The sequence below is a fragment of the Schistocerca cancellata genome, chromosome 4, assembly GCF_023864275.1.
Source record: "Schistocerca cancellata isolate TAMUIC-IGC-003103 chromosome 4, iqSchCanc2.1, whole genome shotgun sequence".
Classification (NCBI taxonomy): Eukaryota; Metazoa; Arthropoda; class Insecta; order Orthoptera; family Acrididae; genus Schistocerca; species Schistocerca cancellata.
The window spans coordinates 363,784,865-363,800,832 of NC_064629.1; the positions used below are offsets into that span (position 1 = coordinate 363,784,865).

At 41.5% G+C, this 15,968-nt stretch overlaps 1 protein-coding gene across 1 annotated transcript in view; it reads left to right on the plus strand.

Moving 5' to 3' along the window:
• The window catches only part of LOC126184634 (F-box/LRR-repeat protein 5-like), a 111,778-nt gene that overhangs the window by 69,764 nt on the left and 26,046 nt on the right, over window positions 1–15,968 (plus strand). The window contains exon 3 of the mRNA XM_049927107.1: window positions 14,522–14,680. Coding sequence (XP_049783064.1) covers window positions 14,522–14,680 — 159 coding nt within the window. The remainder of the gene's footprint in view (window positions 1–14,521; window positions 14,681–15,968) is intronic.

Below are 15,968 nucleotides of genomic sequence, written 5' to 3' on the forward strand. Positions count from 1 at the left end.
GTTTCTCCACTTTTTTGAGTTTCGCTCCCATTACTGCTGGGTTCCAGTTTCATTTTTTACCTTTTCCTAAGTCACAGACCGGGCGCTAATCACCGTAGCAGTTTTATGCCCTAAAACCATAAAAAAAAAAATTGCGTCACAAGTGCGAAAATATCAATAATAATAATAATATAAACATCAGATGTGCGTGTTGTGGCTAGAGTCTCGTATTTATGCACATACAGACAAATGGGTCTGTAATTGCTATCCAGTCTGCACGCTACAAGTACTGTTGTTGTGTGGCATGAATCTGTGGAACGCTATTGACATTCTTATCAAACTGTTGCATAGCAACTGTTATTTACAACAACAGAAATAACTGAAGATGAGAGAAAGTGTGCAGCATTCCTATTGGACATAATTGATCAATGGAATGCGTCGAATTTCACCGAAGAGGAAACATTATGTATCGGGGAGCGCACACTAGGTTTGTGACAAAGTGAATGGATTAGAGTTGACATCTTTGATATAGTCATCAGAAGGGTCCTCAAGCAAAGGAAATGATGAAATACCACAGAAGTAGAAAAGGGTAGTGTTTTACTCAAGAAACAAGAAAATTGAAGTGCTTCAATATCGGCTTAACGGCAAAAAGCAACCGAAGCCAACCCAAACATTGGCACATCACAGGATGTCAGCAATGAAAAACAGATTTCACACTAGATGTCCTGTACGGTGTATGTTGGATGAATGGAAACAACAGTGGGAAAGTGGAGAGTTAATGTCTGTGGAGGAGAAGTACAAACAAATTACAGTGTATGTGATGGAGACATTCAAATACCATATCCAGAAGATGGATATGTTCATGTTCACGATGTAGACATCAAATTGTGGACAAAAACAAAAGCAAGACAGTTAAATTTCCCCAGATTTGACGCCAGTGACAGTTGTGTCTTGCAGTAACAATATTGTAAGCCATAAAATCAAATCTTCTGTTACAGTGAAAATGTACCACAGTAGAAACGATATCCAGAAAATGATAGGGGACTGACAAGAAGCAGCTCATGCACACGACAGCCTGCAGAGACGCTCATATCTAAAATGTGATGAAATTGGCGTCAAAAAGGAGATGACTGTGGTTCGCACTCTTGCAACTGGAGGTCCTAAAGATATTGTAGGGGTTGTACAGTCCATTCATGCGACAACCCATACGTACACAATTATTCAATTGCTTTCACAGATGGACAAACTTGCTCCAAAGCTGTTTGTTGTCCTTCAAGAGCTTCATTCCTTTAATACTCATACATATTGTTCCATGTTCCCAGCACCAAATAATCGTCCACTCTCACTCTTCCGCAAAATGACCAAAGAATTGTTCAGGACATTTCTACAAGAAGCGGTAGTGGAACAAATCGGTGAAGAGAAACTTGCTAATACTGGGTTCTTACAGGCTCCACAAAGACGCTAGTGTTCTTCCTGACCTGCACGTACAAAAATAATGTACCAGAAGACAAAATTACAATTCACATAATTCCAGCAAACACAACCTCCACTTGTCAATGCCTTAATCATAATTTCTTCAGAATGTAGAGGCTTATGATTCATAAAATGTCTGATGCAGCTTGAGATTCTTCAGAAGAGATTAGTCTGCAACAATGGAATAATCTTAAGCTGCAGTCCCTCACATACAATCAGTTGTGTTCTCTACGTTTCTGTAATTCTCACAGTGAGTAATGGCGGAACTGGTTGATGAATCCAGACCCTTTGGAACTTCAATGAAGTTCTGTTTCAGGCACAAGTGTTCATTGTGCAATCTAAAGGGTGGTTGCACAAATGTGGGATTCATCAAATGTGCGTGGTGTGTGAAAGTAATTTGCTCCACATACTTCTTCGTATGCAACCATTATTGTGAAGCCTTTGTTTCTGAATGTGTCATGTTTGCAGTGATTTTTGAACATCATGTATTTAATATTGATCTTATCTTGGAAGCAAAAGCAAACAGCTAAGAGAACGTTGCTGTAAACTCCAAACAGCCCTTTTATGTGTCATAAATATGTTGTCCCATGTAACACTTTCATGCATAATACAGTAAAAAAATTGGCACATTGGGGTTTGCACCCAGGACCTTTGGTAGGATGATCTAATGCTCTACCACCTTCCCCACAGAATATATATATATATCCTGGAGACATTTTTGCTGGTGGCTCAGAAGTCTGATGAGAGAGCTGTCGCTCCAACAGTAGGGTTAATCGCAAGTTCATGTCTGCGCAATCGTTTTGCAGCTAAGTTGTTAAGCCATACTTGGTCGTGCATCTTGCTTCCATCTGTAGTCAGTTTCCTCATTCGCTGCGATTATCAGCGAGTTGCTCCCACTGTCACTGTCAATATTAAATGTGCACATATCGTGCTTGATGCAATCCCTAAAATGTAGTGAAGGTCTTCCAAAAGGTCTCTTTGCTCCTGCTGTTTCACTGAGTAATGTGCGCCGGGGCAGACGGGAGTCGTCCATACGATGCAGATGTCCTAACCACTGCAGGCGGCATTGCTTGAGTATGGCAGTGATACTCTTGTTGTTTTTCAGTTTACAGAATCGTATCATTTGCCACATGATCCTTCCATGATATTCCCAAGATGCTCCGTAAGCAGTGCAGGTGAAATGCGTTGAGCTTTCGTTCCTGTTTGGCATACGACGTCTATGTCTCGGCTCCATACAGGAGAGTACACAGCACACATGATTGATATATAAGTATTTTTGTTGACAATGTAAGATGTTTGTTGTCCCATGCTTGTGAGCGGAACTTTCCAAAAGTGCTGGCAGCCTTTCCTATTCGTGCATTTATCTCGTCATACAGGGAGAGATTTGTCATTATTGAACCAAGATAACAGATTTTATCGACCACCTTCAACAAAGAGCCGTCCAGTTTGATGACAGGCAGATGTGTGTATCCTTGTGCCATGACAAACGTCTTCTTTACGTTTATAGACATGGAGAATAGCTTGCATGCAGTAGAGAATTTATCCACAAGCTCTTTCAGATCGTCTTGAGTATGCGCTACAAATGCAGCATCGTCAGCAAATAAAAGGCTATTTACAAGCAAGTCTTCTCAGATTAGTACTCACAGTTATGCTTTTCCTGTGCTCCAGAGTTCTGGTGTTACTTTTAATTAACGTTTACACGCATTCTGCTGGATGATAGCATATAGTACGAACTAAGCCAGAGTTTTGGTCAATACTGTATTGACATACATTGGTATCAATCTGAGTGTCTGATGTCTGGAGATTTGGGTGTTAGTGAGAAATGTGAAATTTGTCTTTTGAGTCCAAAAATTTCTTAAACTGTGGCTCTAACTTCATTGGTTGTAAGAGTAAAATAGCTTGCAAATGTTTGTCACTCAGGCTACTTCCATATTTAGATTTTGTAAATTTAAGCAAAGAAAATGTATGTTCACACCTTTAGGTAATACCAAATATGGGTAACAAATCACGTGCAAACTTATTGACCTTAGGATAGTTTTTATCCTAAAGAATTTTATAAAATTGAAAAAGGCTTCTTTCATTAAACGTGTTCTTCGTGGTGCCATCAGATTGCTCAGATTGCAGATTAATAATTTTCACTTGCAGTGTTTGCCTGAACATCTTCCACTTCACAAGAAACGGGTTCTGGAAAACTTGGGACTCTTCGGAATAAGCATTTAAACCTGTGAGCCTGATAGAGGATTCTTTCTTCAGATCACCAAGAAATTCGGTTGCAAACAAGAGAGGAAAACTTGAATCATGTTCACCTTTTAATAACTAACAACTAACAATAATGAAGTTTGAGGAAATTTTGTCTGGTGTTTTAAAAAAAGTGTCAGTTTCTGTCTGAATGCTTTAACATGCGGTTGAATAAAAATATGGAAAGACAGTGAGAAACGCCTGTTTGAACATAAATGTAGATGCTAGCCAAGTCTGCAGGTAGCACTGTTGTATTTGACCACAAGTGGTACCTGTGCAGTGCGCCCAATACATAGCAATTGTCAGCCATAGCCATAAGAGTGTTTTGTGGAGTTGTGAGTGCATTATGTAGGAGTGAATTTGAACATGGGAAAACTGAAGGTGCTCACATGGTGGGTGCTTCCACATCCAAGCTAGCCAAAGTGTTGAGTGTTACAAGAGACACCATGTTGAAGATGTATATTGTATACAGGGAAAGCAGTAAAGCAGCATCTACTAACACAGATGAAAATGTGTGTTAAGTGATCATGATAGATGGTCATTGGAGGGGATTGTGATGAAAAATAAGAGGATAACAGCTGCAAAAGTCACTGCAGAACTAAGTATTTGCACTCGTGAACTCTGTCAGCACCACCTAGTGAACCCTGTCAGCACCAAAACAACACAGAGAGCACTGTTAATGCATTGTAATTGCAGGGTGAGCTGGAGTTCCAAAACCATACATCAGTGATGCAAATGCCCATAACAGGAAAACATGGTGCCAAGACCATGGAGCAATGGAAGAAAGTCATTTGATCAGTTGAGTCTTGTTTAACACTGTTTCTAACTTCTGGCAGAGTTTACATCTGACATATGCCATCTCAGTCGTGTAGTGCTTGCTGCCAAGAGTGAAACTTGGCAGGTGTTGTGTGATGATTTGGGCAGCCATATCATGGTATTCCATGGCCCCCATGGTTACTCTGCAAAGCTGTAGTAGTGGCAAGTATTATGTGATCCAGTCCATCCCATGGTACAATATGCATTCATCAGTGATGATGCTGTGTTCAAAGATGATGAGGGCCCCTGTTCACACAGCTCAGTTGTCTATATTTGGTTTTGTTGTGATCAGGCGAAACTATTTTCATCTACGTGCAATGAGTTCTTTGTTGCTCAGTGAGATGGCACATAACAATAGAACAAATGGAAATATTAGTTCACTTTATTACATAAATGAATAAAAGATTTCCTTAACTGTGCCACATTACTTTGCCGCAAGAGTACCTGATAATTTACGACTTTCATTGACTAGCAAAGCACTAAATAACAAACTGTTTTCACGAATACAATGTTCGACAGTAGGAACACTGCAAGTTCTTCGACAGTAGAAACACTGCAAGTTCTTCGACAGTAGGAACACTGCAAGTTCTTCGACAGTAGGAACACTGCAAGTTCTTCGACAGTAGGAACACTGCAAGTTCTTCGACAGTAGGAACACTGCAAGTTCTTCGACAGTAGGAACACTGCAAGTTCTTCGACAGTAGGAACACTGCAAGTTCTTCGACAGTAGGAACACTGCAAGTTCTTCGACAGTAGGAACACTGCAAGTTCTTCGACAGTAGGAACACTGCAAGTTCTTCGACAGTAGGAACACTGCAAGTTCTTCGACAGTAGGAACACTGCAAGTTCTTCGACAGTAGGAACACTGCAAGTTCTTCGACAGTAGGAACACTGCAAGTTCTTCGACAGTAGGAACACTGCAAGTTCTTCGACAGTAGGAACACTGCAAGTTCTTCGACAGTAGGAACACTGCAAGTTCTTCGACAGTAGGAACACTGCAAGTTCTTCGACAGTAGGAACACTGCAAGTTCTTCGACAGTAGGAACACTGCAAGTTCTTCGACAGTAGGAACACTGCAAGTTCTTCGACAGTAGGAACACTGCAAGTTCTTCGACAGTAGGAACACTGCAAGTTCTTCGACAGTAGGAACACTGCAAGTTCTTCTTAATTTTAACTATTTGTTGATCCTAGACAATGATGTTGGCTGCTGTAGCTGAGGTCTCAAACTGGGCAGAGCTCTTGCTTCACCTCACCACGAGGGTGCTGCTATGCTGAGGAGACGTCGTGGTCTTCTGGAGGGCCTCCCGTACGTAGTTGTGGATTGCAGCGCGAGCTCTCTAATGTATGTGGTATCAGTTCACATTGCCAACTTCAATATGGCCCCACAATACCTGTACATTGCTACATTGTCTTATAGGGCAAATGCATGGGGGAGGGGCTGAATGCAGATGAGGAAGCAGGGAGGGTAACTGTGGCTGATGGTACCTCCCTGCCCACACCCCGGTACGCACCACAAGGTGATCCATAAACATCGGCCAGAAAACCCGACGCAGGGTGCACCACTCACATACAAAGATTTAGACACTGTGGCCATCTGGACAGTGAGGAGATCTTCCAGAGTAGTGTGATAGTGTGATGACCTTCCAGGGTTGTTACAACCACAGACATCAGCAGCAACAGTGGCAGTGAAGTGTCCACCTCCATGGACACCACAGTGGATGCTGCTGGCTGCAACTGGTGGAGAGATGGCCACAATTGTCAATGACTGGTCCCATGTGTGGGAGGAATGATTTTCTCCATGTGAACTGAACATTCAAATGAACTGTTCAGCTTCACTGTTATACTGCAGATGAAAAGATACAGTGGTCTCATTGTGTATGCCATTGCTTGCACAAAACTGTTGGAAATCGGCTGACGTGGATTTTGTACCATTATTAGTCAGTGACCTCAGGAAAACCTTCAAGACAAGACAGAGCTGATACCATACTTGAAGTAAAACAAAACAAAACCACTAACAGCCATCATGTGTTCCAGAATGGAGCAATAAAATCAATTTGAATGCGCTGCCTTGGTCCGAATGGATGTGGTCTATCTAAACATCATTGCGGCAGTGCTGACTGATTTTCTGCACAAACTTTGCAACAAATGGTTTTTTACTCAATCTGAGTATCCATGTCCTGCCATGTACAAGGGTGATTTGAGAAGTTCTTGGAATCATCACGAGAGGTCAGTGCTAGCACAACGAGTTGTTCACATGATATTCATTGGACTGTTGCCTATAAACACGTGCCACGTCAGTGCTCTTGGAAGAGAGCTGTGGTGGTGATATGGCTGTGTTGTTGTTCCCACGTAGTGATTTGCAAAGATGGAAAAAAATCGAGATTCGAACAATGATTAAGTACTTTGTAAAGAAAGGTTTGAAAGCAAAGGACATTCACGCAGATTTCTGGAATACATTGGGGGCTCTGTTCCTTCATATTCAACTGTTGCCAAGTGGACAAATGAATTTAAATTTGGCCAGGAGGGCTTAGATGATGATCTGTGCAGTGGTCGGCCAAGATGTGTCACTACTCCAGAAATCATTGCAAAAGTGCGCAAAATGGTCAAGGAGGATCACCGATTGAAAGTGCACAAAATTATTCATTCTTGCTAGTTGTCACCTGAAAGGATATATCACATTTTAACTGAAGAATTATAAATGAAAAAATTATCTGCAAGATGGGTGCTGCGACTCTTGACACTGGATCAAAAATGCATGAGAATGTACATATCGGAACAATGTTTGGTCTGTTTTAGGAGAAACGAACAAGATTTTTTGCGCTGGTTAGTGACCACAGATGAAACCTGGGTGCACTACTATACCCCAGAGACAAAACAACAGTCAAAGCAGTGGAAACATGCTGATTCTCTGCCACCAAAGAAAGCAAAGACAATTCCTACGGCAGGAAAGGTCATGGCATCAGTGTTCTGGGATGCGAAGGGGATTCTGTTTGTAGATTAAATCCCCACTGGGCAAACAATTGCTGGAGAATATTATGCTAACCTCCTGGACAAATTGCAATAAAAGATATGCGAAAAAAGGCTAGGTTTAGCAAGGAAGAAAGTCGTCTTCCATCAAGACAATGTATGCCTGAATGCATGTGCCATCGCCATGGCAAAATTACATGAACTAAGGTATGAATTGTTGCCACACACACCTTATTCACCTAATATGGCTCCATCAGAGTTCCATCTCTTCCAGACTTTCATCCACTGAAAATTTTTCTTGGTGGACGAAGACTCACTTCAAATGAAGAATTGATAATTGGAGTGGACTCTATTGTGCAGGCCTGGAGGAAACTCATTTTCGAGATGAGATAAAGGCACTGAAACATCATTGAACCAAGTGCATTAATCTACAAGGAGACTACATTGAAAAATAAAAAAAGTTCCAGTGATGTAAGTACTTTCTTCCTATTCCGTTCCGAGAACCTTTCAAACCACTCTCGTGCAATGAAGGTAGGCAAGTTGCTTTGTGCGAACTTTGCTCCCTATGACCTTGGTGAATACAATCCATGCATTGTTGTTCTCTCTATGCAGGATCAGAACACCTGAGTGTGCGGAAAGTGTGTGATGAGGCCACAAATAGTGTCACGCCACTGGATGGGTAATTTCTTTCAAGATGCGTGGCCATCCATGTTTCACGTATTGCAAAACGACCTCAAGAGCTGCATCGGAAGCAATTTCTGCAGCAACATGCCGAAAGTAAAGAGGAAAAGTATGAAGACATTTAATAACGTAAGAACTGATTCGAAAACGTGATTCCTCAGACAAATCAAACACGGACCGGTAACCAAGACAACGTGTCAGCATTTGAATGTTGTGCAGTGGGCCTGCACAACAGTTCATACTGATGATCAGATAATATCAGAGCCCAAAGTTGCAATTTTTGCCCTGTCAGAGATGGACAGGCTTGGCAGTATTGAACTAGGCTGACAAAGCAAATAAAACTTCCGACAGTGCAAATACTGGTGGAATTTTGTAAAACCGTAGAAAAAGCCACGCACCTCTTTTTCAAGCTGACTGTAGTTACACTGTACTTTGTTAAGAGTTTTTGGGGCAAAAGCAATAGGTCTGTCAGGAGAACCAATTTTATGGAAGAGCACCGCTTTGATCCCACAAGAAGATGCATCACAAACTAGGTCAAGGTGAATCAAACATATATGACTGAACACTGCCTCTTTCAGTTGCTGAAATGCATTCTGGCATTCTTTGGGCCACACAAAAGGAACATTGTTTCCTGGCACATTCGGTTAAGCAGAGTAACAATTTGTGCAGAGTTAGGAATATGTTTTATATAGTAGGTGAGCTACCTCATGATTGATTAGTTCCCCCTTACAGGGAGTTAGCAGGTCTGTAACCACAGCCAAGTGCAGTTTAATGGGATACAACCTTTGCATTTATTAAGTGACCTAAATAGGTCAATCCTTCCTGGAAGAAGGAGCACATGTCCTTGTTGCGCTCTAAGTCAGCAGTAGAAAGAACTTGAAACAAACAGTCTAAATTTGCTAAATGTTCGGCAGGTTTATGACCACAGTACCATCTAAATAGTTTGTACAAGGAGAGACTTCTACTGGTAATTGTTCCAGGAACTTTTGAAAAATTGCAGTAGTTGTCTTTGAAACTGGAACATACCTTAGCGAGTGTGTATCAAAATATTGCTTGGACTGTTCATCCAACGGTAACTGTATGTATGCCTCTCGCAAATCTGTCTTTGAAAAGTATCTGTCCTGTCTCAGTATGTCCATCAATCTATCCAGATGGGGAAGAGGAAAAGAATCCACCACAGTTTGTGGGCTTACTGTTGCCTTAGTCTGCACACAAATGTAAACCACCCGAAGGATTCTTCAGAATGACCAAGGGTGATGCCCATTGGCATGCTTGAATGGGTTGGATAACACCACTGCCTTCCTATCTCTGTAGTTCCCGGGCAACTTGCCTATGTATTGCATGAGGGACATGTCATGTGTGAGAAAGTCATGGCTGTGAATTGTCTTTCACAGTGATGAGAGCTACGAAGCCTCTTGCCCTTTCTATACCTGGTTCAGATACACTCCTGGAAATTGAAATAAAAACACCGTGAATTCATTGTCCCAGGAAGGGGAAACTTTATTGACACATTCCTGGGGTCAGATACATCACATGATCACACTGACAGAACCACAGGCACATAGACACAGGCAACAGAGCATGCACAATGTCGGCACTAGTACAGTGTATATCCACCTTTCGCAGCAATGCAGGCTGCTATTCTCCCATGGAGACGATCGTAGAGATGCTGAATGTAGTCCTGTGGAACGGCTTGCCATGCCATTTCCACCTGGCGCCTCAGTTGGACCAGCGTTCGTGCTGGACGTGCAGACCGCGTGAGACGACGCTTCATCCAGTCCCAAACATGCTCAATGGGGGACAGATCCGGAGATCTTGCTGGCCAGGGTAGTTGACTTACACCTTCTAGAGCACGTTGGGTGGCACGGGATACATGCGGACGTGCATTGTCCTGTTGGAACAGCAAGTTCCCTTGCCGGTCTAGGAATGGTAGAACGATGGGTTCGATGACGGTTTGGATGTACCGTGCACTATTCAGTGTCCCCTCGACGATCACCAGTGGTGTACGGCCAGTGTAGGAGATCGCTCTCCACACCATGATGCCGGGTGTTGGCCCTGTGTGCCTCGGTCGTATCCAGTCCTGATTGTGGCGCTCACCTGCACGGTGCCAAACACGCATACGACCATCATTGGCACCAAGGCAGAAGCGACTCTCATCGCTGAAGACGACACGTCTCCATTCGTCCCTCCATTCACGCCTGTCGCGACACCACTGGAGGCGGGCTGCACGATGTTGGGGCGTGAGCGGAAGACGGCCTAACGGTGTGCGGGACCGCCGACCACTGGCGACAACATCGATGTACTGTGGAGACCTCACGCCCCACGTGTTGAGCAATTCGGCGGTACGTCCACCCGGCCTCCCGCATGCCCACTATACGCCCTCGCTCAAAGTCCGTCAACTGCACATACGGTTCACGTCCACGCTGTCGCGGCATGCTACCAGTGTTAAAGACTGCGATGGAGCTCCGTATGCCACGGAAAACTGGCTGACACTGACGGCGGCGGTGCACAAATGCTGCGCAGCTAGCGCCATTCGACGGCCAACACCGCGGTTCCTGGTGTGTCCGCTGTGCCGTGCGTGTGATCATTGCTTGTACAGTCCTCTCGCAGTGTCCGGAGCAAGTATGGTGGGTCTGACACACCGGTGTCAATGTGTTCTTTTTTCCATTTCCAGGAGTGTAGCTCCTTGCACTTATTACACAACTCAGAAAAATTAACGTGCAGCACAGAAACACTGATTTGTAACACATTATTTTCAAGGCACAAGTTGAACAAATCATATAATTCTAACCCAAAAATATTTGCACTGTTTTTAGAATTGAGTACATGAAAAGACACACACTGTGCCACACTCTGGAAAGATGCTGGCGAACAACACATGCCAAGGACTGGAATTTCTTATCTGTTGTAGGAAGACAAAATAGAAATAGGCTGCTGTAGCTGTGAGTTAAGGTATCAATTCTGGCTTAGGTGTCATTACTTATCCGGGAAACAGAAGCACCAATGCCCAACTGCAATTTAATTGTCTTTTGTTTCACTTGCAACTGAACAAAAAGTTTGTTTGCCTGTCTGCATGTAGCAGCAGAAGACTTCCACGATATAGAAGTACATAGTTCGGCTCACACCTGAGTGAGTGGCACGGCCTGTAAAATGTACACTTGTGGACACTGTTGCTGTGGCTGCTGTGCACTATCATGATGGCAGCGATCGCCTTTGCCTTGTCTGCCTCATAAACACACAATTTGAATGCAGGAAATTTTTCCAGTCATGCCTCGAAAACTACTGAGGACACGACTTTATCCATGAGCTTTGTAACACATGCTGTGTGCTATGAGACTGCAAGTTTCTACTTCTTCCATTCCAGGTGGCACCTGGAATGGAACAAAGCTGCCTAAACGTCTATCATTGTCGCCATTTGTTATGACCAGGGAAAACTTCTTTCATCCGGCCACAGCTGTGGGTACTTTGATTGCTCTGGGAGAAGGCTCATCAAATTAGAACACATGACATATTAATTCATTTTATTACCTAAATGAACAAAATATTTACTTTCCTTTGCCACAGGAGTACCTGATCATCTACAACTATCATTGACTAACAAAGCATCACTTGATGCACTAAATAACAAACTGTTCTCTTGAGGTACAGTGTTCAACAGTAAGAACAGTAAAAGCTCATGTGAACTGTAACTACTCATTGGTCCTAGACAATATTTGTGATTGCTGTAGCTGAGGTCTCAAACTAGGCAGGGCTTTTGCCAGCTAGACCTATATTGACCACAGCATCACCTCTGGATGATACCACAAGTTTAGTGAGTATGAGGATGAATTGTCGAATCTCCTTAGCCATCACAGTAACCAGATCTCAATAATATTGAGCCTATGTTGTTAACTTAGGAGAGAAGGGTGTGTGATCGCTATCTACCTCCATCATCGCAACCTGAATTTGCCACTATTTTGTAGGAAGAATGGTATAAGATTCCCTTGAAAACCATAAAGGACCTGTATTTATCCATTCCACGATGAGTGGAAGACGTTTTAATGCCCACCATTTTCCTACATCATATTAGGCATGGTGATGTGTTATGTTTCTTATGTTTCTGTATTTTTGTCCACCCCTATAATGTAAAGGTGACAAATAATATTGTCATCCACGTGAAGTTTTTATTCAGTTTATTCAAATGGAGAGTGACATCAGCCAAGGAAACTAGTTTCCATAGTCATTCTTCATCTAACAAGACTTCCAAAAGCTGTTTTTATCATTTCGAAATCTTTCAGTGTCTCTCGTTAAGAATTGCGTGCTACTTTAAAAAACTATTGCTCAAACACAGGCCAGATTAAATCCGTTAGCGGGCTAGAAGCAACCTGCTGGGTGTATTTTGGAGACCCTTGGTGTAGATGGTTCCTGCAAGATATTTTCTCTACTTGAACCATATATTACTTGAATTTTTGTTGTACTTGTCTGTGGAAAGTGATTTTTAAGAGTACATTGTGTGAACTGGAAGTAATATCCTGACACCCAGACAGTAGCCTGTCACTACTTTTCTGTGAAAGTACTTAAGAGTGCATCATGGACAGAGGGGCAGAGGATCTTACATGTATATTAACAAATAGTTGTGAATGACGTGAATTGTTGCATAAATTTCCACTAAAGAGAGCTTCTCCATTCTCCTGGAGAAGATTTTTACAAATTTCTTAGGTTTTTTTTTTAAATTTATGTATATATTGTTAGGTAGTCATCAATCTCCTTTCCAAATTTTTTCAGGCAATGTTAATCTACATACAACAATTTTAACTTCATACAAAAAGAGTGAAAATTGTTTGCTGTGACAATTAGTTTAAATTTATGTGGGCTGTATTGTTATAGCTTCACCAAATGCCTGAGCCCTTCAGTCTGCAGAATTTGCTAATTCACACTGTACATGTTTGTTAGAAGTGAAGCAGTGTATATATACTCATCATGTAGTACATAATTTAACTGTTGTTAAGTATTGCCTACAGAATATGAATGTGGCAATAATGCAGTAGCAGTATTTTCTTGTTTTACTGTGCTGCTTATAAAGGCTTGTTTCCAATTCTGCAATTTGAATCTTCAGTATGAATTGGAATTATTTCAACAATATCTTAATGTTTGCATCTCACAATGTACAACATAGTCTTCCTGTATCATGCACTATCACTCATTAACAGTGCCCTGCTGATGAAGACTACTGGAACATGTCTGAGGTGCATTGGAATGATATATCTTGAACCTTATGATCTTTTCTTTGGTTACTAGCAGAAATTTGAAAACAATTAATCATGCGGAAACAAATGTTTTCGTCACATGTGTTGTGAATTGCACATACTTAGGTTTCCAAGAAGCTTTCACTGAGATACTGCAAAAGATATTGTGTTAATTTGTCACTGAGATGAAGATGTCTTGATGGGTAGGACAGAGCACAGTGTATCAGATACAGACACATAATCAGACACAGAGGTAACTTGATATAGTTCATTAGAAACTGTCATAAACAGCAGTACTATTCATGTTGTATAGCAACAGCATAACAGCATTGTAACCTGCTTTTGTTTATTTATTTTTCAAATAATAATAATAGTAGTGATCAGTGGTACTTTTTCATGTGAATAATTTTGCACAAGATCTCTTCAGAGCTCGACAGAATTAGAGCTTGGTGCACACATTGGCATCTGCTTCTAAATGAATAAAAAATTAAAATTGTACTTTTCAGTAAGTGGCTTCATACAACTGGAGCAACTGAGAGAAACTGTTTATGAAGATATGAAATAAGTAAGTCACATAGTTTCAGGAGTGCTTAAAGCATGGGACCATTAGAGTGCATAGGATCAGTATCAGTTTACTTGCATATTGACAAGAGGCTGCTGAACATAATTTGGATCACAATCAGTATTCTTATTGTGCCCCTCTCTGTGGAAGGAAAAAACAACATAAAATAAGGGGTGGTATTCACTTGACTGATCTTCACAATATGATGATTAGAATAATCACATTACAATAATGATAAGGGACAGCTGAAACTGCATTATAACTACTATTGAGGCGTGCAGTGTAAAAATTTTCTTATACCCCTGCACATTCTGTATACCAATTTCAGATAAATGAGGTATTTTTAAATTTTGTATAAGTCATAACTGGTCAAATAGCTGTAGATTTAGTACCATTGCTGTAACTTGTATCCTTAGAAAACAATGAAAGGCACATTTTACAATTTTTGGAGAGATTCTGTCAGTTTTCAGTGGACGTGTCAATAAATGTCTATAGAGTTGGAATATTCTGTTATGCTTTGCAGGATGTTGTATCTCTGTTAACACATTAAACAGTCTTATTTCATGTAACTTATTTACAGATGGTACCTTCATCTTGCCACGAGAGATGTGGCTTGAGATATTCCACTATTTAAGCCCAAAAGATCTCTGCAGGTGTGCCCAGGTTTGCAAATTATTCAACTCGATAGCTTATAGGCAGGAATTCTGGAAGGGATTGTACATACCATATTGGACAAAAGGTAAATATTAAACTTCCTTAATTTAAAGCAGTACAGTGTTCTTTTAAAATTTATTGTAAAATAATAGTAGCATCTGAAGCTCTTGTGAGACTGAAAATAGGTATATCACACCAAATAAATTTTTCAACTCTCTGGATTGTGTGCATCTGTGTGTTCTTGTATTAATACACTGATGTGCAAAACTTAAGAATGAAGATAACTTTCGCATGGTGTGTCACTGCCAAGCAACATAGCTGATGAAACTTGGACCATACATAGAAAGAACTACTATAGTATAGTACAGAAGATAACTGAAAGAAATACACAATGAGACGAATAGAAATGACACTTTTATTCAAAGACAAAAATTACACTGAAGTTGTACGTACATATTCATGATGGTCTCCTCGACATTATAAAAGACGGCCCATGGTTATTAATAGAGTGTGAGGTCACCATGGATAGGAATGCATGTTCTGCAAAGTGCTCTCAAACTGGCCACAAGGTTGGTAAGGAGTTCTTGTTGTAGAGCATTTCATTCCTCCATCCGCATGGTTAACAACTGCTGGACAGCTGTTAGTGCAGGTGGACATGCTGCAGTATGTCTCCCGAAAATGCTCGCATGTGCTTGATGGGATTTAAATTGGGGGACTGGACAAGCCAGTCCATTCACCACATAGCCTCTTGTTATGAGAGCTCCTCCGCTTACAGTCTGCGTAGTTAGATTTGGTTGTGCACTGTCGTCCATAAAAATAAAGTCAGGTTGAGTGGGCCCCTGAAATGATACATCTAGAGAAAGAGTACAGTGTCATAATATGTTTATCAGGGAGTTTACTGTGTTCAAACATTTGGAGATCAGTACAAAAATGCAACATTATGCCTCTCCACTACATAACATCTGGGCCACCAAGAAATCATATTCGACAATGTTCCTGGGTGCATTTTGTGTTCCCACCTCTTGCCATGTGAGGGTAAGTCCCAGATTGTCGAACATGATCATTTTGGTGGTTCAGGTGTCATGTTGTGGGGAGGCATAATTTTGCTTGGGCACACCTACCACCAAATCTTTGAACGCAGTATGCTCACTGCCCAATGTTATTGTGACACTTTACTTCTTTCTCATGTGTATCAAAAAGACAATCTGCCCTGGCTTCATTTTTACGGATGACAATGCATGACCGCATTGAACAGCACAGGTGGAGGTGTGCTTGCAATGACAGGATATTCAGCGAATGAACTAGCCTGCCCATTCCCCCGACTTAAATCCCATCAAGCATGTGTGGGGTGCTTTGTGGAAATGTATTGCAGC